This window comes from Oncorhynchus mykiss, chromosome 21 (genome assembly GCF_013265735.2).
Source record: "Oncorhynchus mykiss isolate Arlee chromosome 21, USDA_OmykA_1.1, whole genome shotgun sequence".
Lineage (NCBI taxonomy): Eukaryota > Metazoa > Chordata > Actinopteri > Salmoniformes > Salmonidae > Oncorhynchus > Oncorhynchus mykiss.
The window spans coordinates 12,316,420-12,327,538 of NC_048585.1; the positions used below are offsets into that span (position 1 = coordinate 12,316,420).

The 11,119-nt window shown below is 42.9% G+C and overlaps 1 protein-coding gene across 1 annotated transcript in view; it reads right to left on the minus strand.

Annotated features, from left to right (window-relative positions):
• Nucleotides 1-9,321, minus strand: part of nell2b (NEL-like 2b) — a 125,341-nt gene extending 116,020 nt beyond the window's left edge. Inside the window, exons 1-2 of the mRNA XM_036956923.1 lie at nucleotides 8,947-9,321; nucleotides 8,459-8,587 (exon numbers count right to left, since the gene is read on the minus strand). Of these exons, the coding sequence (XP_036812818.1) occupies nucleotides 8,459-8,587; nucleotides 8,947-9,001 (184 nt within the window). The 5' untranslated portion in view covers nucleotides 9,002-9,321. The remainder of the gene's footprint in view (nucleotides 1-8,458; nucleotides 8,588-8,946) is intronic.
• Nucleotides 9,322-11,119: the final 1,798 nt, after the last annotated feature.

The window sequence follows — 11,119 nt, forward strand, 5'->3', positions numbered from 1 at the left end:
ATACAGATCAATACAACATGCAGAGAGAAGAGATAAGAAGCTCCACACACACACACACACACACACACACACACACACACACACACACACACACACACACACACACACACACACACACACACACACACACACACACACACACACACACACACACACACACACACACACACACACACACACACACACATACACACACACACACACACACACACAGCCAGCCAGCCTGCCTGTCTGGTGCCTCAGAGGGACTGGCCTCATTTCAGGGCTTTCCAGGTCTCTCTTTCTCTTTTTCAGGGCTTCTCCTGTTCCTGCTGCCTGGCCTTCTGTCAGACACTCTGTCTCCGCTGTATTGAACCACAGCCTGGTGACACAAACAAACACACACACACTTGTACCGGCCTGCAGCCATCATCACAATACTAGTTAGTTATCTCCCTGAGAAAACTATAAATAAACCACAGCATCAACCATGGTCTATGACCTGGGCTACTGGAGTCTTTGACAATTTTTTGGGCCTAGTATATAGGTCCTGGATGGTAGGAAGCTTGGCCCCAGTGATGTACTGGGCCGTACACACTACCCTCTGCAGAGCCTTATGGTCGGATGCCGAACAGTTGCCATACCAGGCGGTGATGCAACCGGTCAGGATGCTCTCGATGGTGCAGCTATGAAACATTTTGAGGATCTGTAGACCCATGACAAGTCTTTTCAGTCTCTTGAGGGGGAAAAGGTGTTGTCGTGCCCTTATCAAAACTGTCTTGGTGTGTTAGACCATGATAGTTTGTTGTTGATGTGGACACCAAGGAACTTGAAACTCTCGACCTGCTCCACTACAGCCCCGTCGATGTTAATGGGGGCCTGTTCGGCCCGCCTTTTCCTGTAGTCCACGATCAGCTCATTTGTCTTGCTCACATTGAGGGAGAGGTTGTTGTCGTGGCACCACACTGCGAGTTCTCTGACCTCTAGGCTGTCTTCTCATTGTCGGTGATCAGGCCTACACTGTTGTGTCGTCATCAAACTTAGTAATGGTGTTGGAGTCGTGCTTGGCCATGCAGTCGTGGGATTACATCTAGATTGATTAATGAGATGCTGCCTTGTGTTTTTATCAAGTTTGGGGTGTAAAAGTTTGATTTATCAAGATACATGCCATGGATTTGGTCACAGGAACTGGTCACAGGAAGTGGCCACAGGAACCAACGTGTGTTTGCGTGCGTGCATGCGTGTTTGTGTGTGTGTGTGTGTGTGTGTGTGTGTGTGTGTGTGTGTGTGTGTGTGTGTCTGCTTGTGGGCGTGCATATGTGTGTGTGTCTAAATCAGCTGAATGATTCATGACAAGTAGCCATTACACAGGGAACAAGTGTCCCAACTCCAAATAGCGTTGAATTAAAGCAGGGGAATTAACAGTGCAGATTCCTACAGCCTGGCAGAGAGACAGAGGGATCAACAGGGAGAGAGAGAAGGAGAGAGAGCACTTAGAAGACAGGATGACTCGCTTTTACAAAATAAGACCAATTCATTGGAGAAATATCATCCTGTTTCAATCTCAAGTGGTCAGATGAAACCAGATCACATCTTGTTCTGATAGAACATTTGATCTAAATATTACTTCTACCACTTAATGATGCACTTCTAATGTACCTCTCTGGGATACATCACTTCTAATGTACCTCTCTAGAATACATCACTTCTAATGTACCTCTCTGGGATACATCACTTCTAATGTACCTCTCTGGGATACATCACTTCTAATGTACCTCTCTAGAATACATCACTTCTAATGTACCTCTCTGGGATACATCACTTCTAATGTACCTCTCTGGGATACATCACTTCTAATGTACCTCTCTGGGATACATCACTTCTAATGTACCTCTCTGGGATACATCACTTCTAATGTACCTCTCTGGGATACATCACTTCTAATGTACCTCTCTGGGATACATCACTTCTAATGTACCTCTCTGGGATACAACACTTCTAATGTACCTCTCTGGGATACATCACTTCTAATGTACCTCTCTGGGATACATCACATATAATGTACCTCTCTGGGATACATCACGTATAATGTACCTCTCTAGAATACATCACTTCTAATGTACCTCTCTGGGATACATCACTTCTAATGTACCTCTCTAGAATACATCACTTCTAATGTACCTCTCTGGGATACATCACTTCTAATGTACCTCTCTGGGATACATCACTTCTAATGTACCTCTCTGGGATACATCACTTCTAATGTACCTCTCTGGGATACATCACTTCTAATGTACCTCTCTGGGATACATCACATATAATGTACCTCTCTGGGATACATCACTTCTAATGTACCTCTCTGGGATACATAACAAAATACTCTCAGAACTGTTTCCAACACATAGGCCTTTAATCTCTGCTTCCTGTTATCCAATGCATCATGGATATATGTTCTATGACTAATGTTGCTACCGCTGTTAGGCCTCTTGCCCTTCTGTCTGGTTGGCACACAGAGCTTGGCAATGGGCACAGGAATGGCATCTCACGTGTATGTGTGTATGTGTGTTACATTCACACACACACACGCACGCACACACACACACGCACATGCACACGCACACACACACACGTAGAGCCGACAACACTACACTAACGGCATCCTGTCCTGCTGTGCGGTTGCAGATACAGTCTCTATTGGAGTGATGAGTAAGCAGCAACCTGATTGCTGCACTGAACAGAGAGAGAGCATCCAGTCAGCATGGAGAGGTACAGGTGTAGGATCTTAATTTGATCCCCCTGTTGCAGGAAATTTCAGACTTGATTTTCACTTACGAAAAATGTATCAACCTCTACGAAAATGCACATGAATTATAATCCTAATACTACAGGATTGTTTTCCTGCTGTAGCAAACTTGCTCATATTATGATCCTACATCTGTACAGGGAGGGTTCACTCACTCAGCAGGGTTGAGGGGCACACTGACTTTGTTTGTGATATGAAACCTGATGAGATTGATGAAACTCATGACCTATTCTTTGGCAGGTGTGGAATCCTCTTTCACCTCTGGATACCATATATCTATGATGACAACTTTCAATTATCTCTATGAAGGCATCAAGGGAACAGGTGGGTTATAATTGTACACGAAAGAGAAAATATCATTTCTATAATAGATGAATAGATGTAGTTGACGGATAAACCATAATGGGGTCCATCTAATCCTTGTGAAAGCCTAGAATTCTGGGAGAGAGGAGAAGGGAGAACAGTGGTAGGATGTTCCTGTATGGACACACACACACACACACAGACAGCACTCTGCAGGCAGAAACACTGGCTACAATTCCTCTCATTCCTGAGTTGTTTGAATCATATATACAGTGCCTTCAGAAAATATTCATAACCCTTGATTCATACCACGTTTTGTGCTGTTACAGCCCGAATTCTAAATGGATTAAATATATTTTTTTCCTCACCCATCTACACACAATAACCCATAATGACTAAGTGAAGACATGTTTTTAGAAATGTTTGCAAATGTCAAATTACATAAGTATTAACACCCCCGAGTCAATACATGTTAGAATCACCTTTGGCAGCAATTACAGCGGTGAGTCTTTCTGGGTAAGTCTCTAAGAGCTTTGGACACCTGGATTGTACAATATATGCCCATTATTCTTTTCAGGATTCTTAAGGCTCTGTCAAACTGGTCATTGCTAGACAACCAGATTTAAGTCAAAACTGTACCTCGGCCACCCAGGAACATTTACTGTCGTCTTGGTAAGAAACTCCAGTGAATATTTGGCCTTTTAGGTTATGTTCCTGCTGAAAGGTTCATTCATCTCCCAGTGTCTGTTGGGAAGCAGACTGAAGCAGGTTTTCCTCTAGGATTTTGCCTGTGCTTTGCTCCATTCCATTTAATATTTAATCCTGAAAAACTCCTCAGTCCTTAACGATTACAAGCATACCCATAACATGATGCAGCCACCACTACACTTGAAAATATGGAGAGTGATACTCAGTCATGTGTTGTATTGGATTTGCCACAAACATAACACTTTGTATTCAAGAAAAAAAGTGAATTGCTTTGCCACATTTGTTTTGCAGTATTAGTGCAGTGTTGCAAACAAACTGCATGTTTTCGGACATTTTTATTCTGTACAAGCTTCCTCCTTTTCACTCTGTCAATTAGCTTAGTATTGTAGAGTAACGACAATGTGGTCTTTGTGGTTGAATCTATCTTTGAAATGAACTGCTTGACTGAGGGATCTTACAGATAATTGTATGTGTGAGGTAATCATTCACAAATCATGTTAAACACTGTTATTGCACACAGAGTGAGTCCATGCAACTTATTATGTGAGTTTTAAAGCACATTTTTACTCCTGAACTTCTTTAGGCTTGTCATAACAAAAGGGGTTGAATACTTCATTCTGCCTTTCATTCTGATTCTCATAGCCTCAACAAAACCATGGACTGGTACTGGTACTGTGGATAAAAGGCCTACAAATTAAATTGTATTTGAAAACAACAGGTGTAAACAGTGAACTGCTTACTTACGAGCCCCTAAACAACAATGTAAAAAGTAACTAAGAAACATTTGCTAAATAAACCAAAGTAGAAAATAACAATAACGAGGCTGTATACAAGGGGTACCAGTACAGAGTCAATGTGCAGGGGTACCAGTACAGAGTCAATGTGCAGGGGTACCAGTACAGAGTCAATGTGCAGGGGTACCAGTACAGAGTCAATGTGCAGGGGTACCAGTACAGAGTCAATGTGCAGGGGTACCAGTACAGAGTCAATGTGCAGGGGTACCAGTACAGAGTCAATGTGCAGGGGTACCAGTACAGAGTCAATGTGCAGGGGTACCAGTACAGAGTCAATGTGCAGGGGTACGAGTTAGTCAAGATCATTTAGGTAATATGTACATGTAGGTCGGGGTGAAGTGACTATGCATAGATAATAAACAGAGAGTAGCAGCAGCATACGTGAAGAGTGTGAAGGAATGTGTGTGTGTGTGTGTGTGTGTGTGTGTGTGTGTGTGTGTGTGTGTGTGTGTGTGTGTGTGTGTGTGTGTGTGTGTGTGTGTGTGTGTGTGTGTGTGTGTGTGTGTATGTGTGTATGTGTGTGTGTGTGTGTGTGTGTGTGTGTGTGTGTGTGTGTGTGTGTGTGTGTGTGTGTGTGTGTGTGTGTGTGTGTGTGTGTGTGTGTAATATGTGTGGGTGTGTGGTTAGGGTCCAGTGAGTGTACATTGAGCCTGTGCAAGAGAGTCAGTGCAAAACATAAAAGACGCCTATGAAATGAATGACTTAAGCTTCGACACAAAGCAGAGTTTTCATCCCTGTTTTCTGCTCTGGGGGGGCGGTCTGCATTGCTAGCTCAGACACAGCCACTGAAGCTCAGATCAACACCCTCAGTTTGGAGGCATCAGAGAGAGAAACTCAAGATCAACACCCTCAGTTTGGAGACATCAGAGAGAGAAACTTACAGAAAGTCTGAATGAAAGAAACAGAGACTCTTGTGGAAGATGAAAATAAATAAAAATCTCCCTCACACAAACACATTCCACACATTTTGCCATGGGGCAAAGAGAAAATGTGCAGCTTTATAGCTAATCTCATGATATTCTACACATTTTCCCATGAGGTTGAGAGAAAATTGCTGTTATATAGCTAACTTTCTGCAACTTATATTGCCATGGGTCAGAGAAAAACAGTTTTATAGCTAATCATGCTATTGTACACATTTTGCAATTAGGCTGAGAGAATTTAGCTAATTTTCTGCAATTCTACACATATTGCCATGAAGCAGAAATAAAAAAAAATGCAGTTTTATAGCTAATCATGCTATTCTACACATTTGTCAATGAGAATGAGCATAAATGTTGCAGTCTGACAGTTAATTTACTGTAGTTCAAGGCCTACTATATCTGGGGGTGGGGTGGAGGGGGGGGCACACTATAACCCGCTGCGGGGTATGTGGTATACCAGTGTTTACTAAACCTACAACTCCAGACATGGGATTAGAAGTCGCAATATGGGGACAGCCGAATGACAGAATGAAAGACTTCTGTATGGGTTGGGATTTCTATTTTGGATCTTTGTTTTGCTGATCTACGTCTGGCAAAAGAAAGGGATAAATAGTCTATCATTTATAGACTGAAACAATAATGTCGCTGCCAATAGTTCACTGCAGCTTGGCACCAGGCCACGATGGTGTTCTCTGTTATGACGGGGTTATCTGTTATGACGGGGTTATCTATTATGACGGGGTTATCTATTATGACGGGTTATCTGTTATGACGGGGTTATCTATTATGACAGGGTTATCTGTTATGACGGGGTTATCTGTTATGACGGGGTTATCTGTTATGACGGGGTTATCTGTTATGATGGGGTTATCTGTTATGACGGGGTTATCTGTTATGACGGGGTTATCTGTTATGACGGGGTTATCTGTTATGACGGGGTTATCTGTTATGATGGAGTTATCTGTTATGACGGGGTTATCTGTTATGACGGGGTTATCTGTTATGACAGGGTTATCTGTTATGACGGGGTTATCTGTTATGACGGGGTTATCTGTTATGACGGGGTTATCTGTTATGACGGGGTTATCTATTATGACGGGGTTATCTATTATGACGGGGTTATCTGTTATGACGGGGTTATCTATTATGACAGGGTTATCTGTTATGACGGGTTATCTATTATGACGGGGTTATCTATTATGACGGGGTTATCTATTATGACAGGGTTATCTGTTATGACAATCTGTTATGACGGTGTTATCTGTTATGACAGGGTTATCTATTATGACAGGGTTATCTGTTATGACGGGGTTATCTATTATGACGGGGTTATCTGTTATGACGGGGTTATCTGTTATGACGGGGTTATCTATTATGACGGGTTATCTGTTATGACGGGGTTATCTGTTATGACGGAGTTATCTGTTATGATGGGGTTATCTGTTATGACGGGGTTATCTACTTTCGTCATACAGTGGGCCGAGGGTAACGTTAATGCTTTATCCCGCTATGGGTGAAACGTCAAGACCAAACGTCTATCCTAGCAGTAGGCTACCTGCTTTATAACAGGTGTGTAGGCTATTTGAACTCAATGTCTTATGACATAGCAGAAGATTAGTCACACGTGCAAACGTAAACAAGATCAAAGTTAGAGTAATATTTTTATTTTACCTTTATTTAACTAGGCAAGTCAGTTAAGAACAAATTCTTATTTTCAATGACGACCTAGGAACAGTGGGTTAACTGCCTGTTCAGGGGCAGAACGACAGATTTTCACCATGTCAGCTCTTGCAACCTTTCGGTTACTTGTCCAATGCTCTAACCACTAGGCTACCTGCCTCTTACCACTAGGGTAGCTGCCTCTAACCACTAGGCTAGCTGCTTTTAACCACTAGGCTAGCTGCTTTTAACCACTAGGCTAGCTGCCTCTAACCACTAGGCTACCTACCTCTAACCACTAGGCTAGCTGCTTCTAACCACTAGGCTACCTGCCTCTAACCACTAGCCTACCTGCCCCTAACCACTAGGCTAGCTGCCTCTAACCACTAGGCTACCTGCCTCTAACCAGTAGGCTACCGGCCTTTAACCACTAGGCTACCTGCCTCTAACCACTAGGCTACCTGCCTTTAACCACTAAGTTACCTGCCTCTAACCAGTAGGCTACCGGCCTTTAACCACTAGGCTACCTGCCTCTAACCACTAGGCTAGCTGCTTCTAACCACTAGGCTAGCTGCCTCTAACCACTAGGCTACCTGCCTCTAACCAGTAGGCTACCTGCCTCTAACCACTAGGCTAGCTGTCTCTAACCACTAGGTTACCTGCCTCTAACCACTAGGCTAGCTGCTTCTAACCACTAGGCTACCTGCCTCTAACCACTAGGCTACCTGACTCTAATCACTAGGCTATCTGCCTCTAACCACTAGGCTACCTGCCTCTAACTACTAGGCTAGCTGCCTCTAACCACTAGGTTACCTGCCTCTAACCACTAGGCTAGCTGCCTCTAACCAGTAGGCTACCTGCCTCTAACTACTAGGCTACCTGCCTCTACCCACTAGATTACCTGCCTCTAACCACTAGGCTATCTGCCTCTAACCACTAGGCTACCTGCCTCTAACTACTAGGCTAGCTGCCTCTAACCACTAGGTTACCTGCCTCTAACCACTAGGCTAGCTGCCTCTAACCACTAGGTTACCTGCCTCTAACCACTAGGCTAGCTGCCTCTAACCACTAGGCTACCTGCCTCTAACCACTAGGCTACCTGACTCTAATCACTAGGCTACCTGCCTCTAACCACTAGGCTACCTACCTCTAACCACTAGGCTACCTGCCGCTAACCACTAGGCTAGCTGCCTCTAACCACTAGGCTACCTGCCTCTAACCACTAGGCTACCTGCCGCCCCTTGAGAGTAATGCATAGATATGGGTCAAATACAGTTTTCGGGTCTTACCTTGGAAAAGAAAGGCTCTGCTCTCATTGTGGAACCCCTGAACTTGAAAAACTCCAGCGTAAGACTCTCCCAACTTCAGTTCATCGAATACGTTGATGCGGAGGGCTGGATCGACACCAAAGCCTAGAGCTGGATGAGAGAGACCGGATAGATAGAAAGAGTCCGGCCGCGGCAGAGATAGCGTTAGTTCAGCACCATGGACAGCGACCGTCAGTCCGACACCTAGGTGTGGACACAGCGCAGCCGGCTATTGCTGCTATATCATGATGTAATGCTGCGAAACTTAGCCTACAAACCTCTATTCTGATAGGTTACAACTTCCTACACAGCCAAAATTGTAAAATTATTGTAAAACACGAAAAATAAGAAATACATTAATTCAGTTATCAACTGAAACCACGTCACAGTAACATACTAAAATCAAAACATGACAGTTATGGGAAATCAATCAACATAATTGCGTAACAAAATGCGGACATTTAGCTTACCTGGGAAGATGGCAAATGTACTGTACAAAAAATAAAGTTTGAATGGTCCCATCATGAATGGAAAATAATCACAACGATTAGTCCATGCTTATCTGTCCACTTTCAAAAACACTGCTGGTACTAAAATACCGCAGGCGATTCGCGTCAGTCAGAAGAAAACCACATGCTCGCAAAATAACGCGTCATCTAATATTGACCGTCGGCGTTCTTAGAACTTTTAAGACCAATTAGAAATATTTGACGTCAAAATATTCCATTCAGCATCCGTGATGATTCAGAAGAGAACGATGAAGACAGGTGCAACATCATCACTACACGGGCTGCTAGGTGGTGAGTGAGTGCGAGGAGGCTGGTATGTGGAGAAGCGAAAAGGATGGAAAGGATGGAAAGCGAAAGGATAGCGTCTGTGGACAGCGTTCCTGCCCCCTTTTGGTCTACGGTGGAACACAATCAAGGAGATGATTTCTCAACATTACCAAATGACCGTAGGAGAGTGGCATTTAACGTTTGATATTCAATGATAGTAATTTAATCAGAAAACAATTTCAGCTGGGCGTTTTTCGTGATCCTCTGGCGTGCTTAGCCTACTGCACATGTGTTTTTCAGGGTGGTAAAACGATCTTTAGAAAATACAAAATGTTCCCTTCAATATTAAAATGCATTGAGAGCTAAATTCCATGCACCACACCTTCAGCCTTTAGAGAGAAGAGCTCCCTGGGCATCTAAACTATTAACATACCATTATCATTAACATCCTCTATGTCATCAACATACCATTATCATTAACATCCTCTATGTCATTAACACACCATTATAATTAACATCCTGTTCCACCATTATCGGGTTAATTACTCTTAAAGAACAGATGCACACTCAGCAAGCCGGTCCTGATGAACTGTAGTTAAAAGGCTCTTTGCACCTTGCCATTTTCACAATCCTTCAGTTGTCAAGCAAGGCATATCTCTTAGAAGTCACGCCCACCCTACATATATTCAGAACCAGAAGGCACATGTCTGGTACTTCTATGTTAATCAATAAGATGGATATAATTACATGTTATACAGAGAGGGAGGGATGCATTGCTGCAGTGTTGCCTGTAGCAACACACAAACACACACACATATACACACACATACACACACACACACACACACACACACACACACACACACACACACACACACACACACACACACACACACACACACACACACACACACACACACACACACACACACATATACACACACATATACACACACATACACACACACACACACACGCACACACACACATATACACACACATATACACACACATATACACACACATATACACACACATACACACACATGTACACACACACACACACACACACACACAAACACACACATATACACACACATATACACACACATATACAGACACATATACACATACACACAAAAACACATATACACACACACACACACACACACACAAATACAAACTGAGCCACATGTCACCAGGTGCCCTTGAGAATCTATTGAGGAGAGACAGGTTGCCATGGAACCTGGAGGCTCATTAGCATATGCATGAGGGTCAGATAATGACACAGGGGTCACACGGATCATTCGGCGTTCAGGGTCTCAACCTACAGTAGTCAGGGCTTGATGGACTATATAGTATAGAAACTCTGAACAGCTCTGTAGTATGTTAAACTCTATACAGCTCTGTAGTGTGTTAAACTCTATACAGCTCTGTAGTATGCTAAACTCTATACAGCTCTGTACTATGTTAAACTCTATACAGCTCTGTAGTATGTTAAACTCTATACAGCTCTGTAGTATGTTAAACTCTATACAGCTCTGTACTATGTTAAACTCTATACAGCTCTGTAGTATGTTAAACTCTATACAGCTCTGTAGTATGTTAAACTCTATACAGCTCTGTAGTATGTTAAACTGTAGTATGTTAAACTCTATACAGCTCTGTAGTATGTTAAACTGTAGCATGTTAAACTCTATACAGCTCTGTAGTATGTTAAACTGTAGTATGTTAAACTCTATACAGCTCTGTATTATGTTAAATTCTATACAGCTCTGTACTGTGTTAAACTGTAGTATGTTAAACTCTATACAGCTCTGTAGTATGTTAAACTCTATACAGCTCTGTACTGTGTTAAACTCTATAT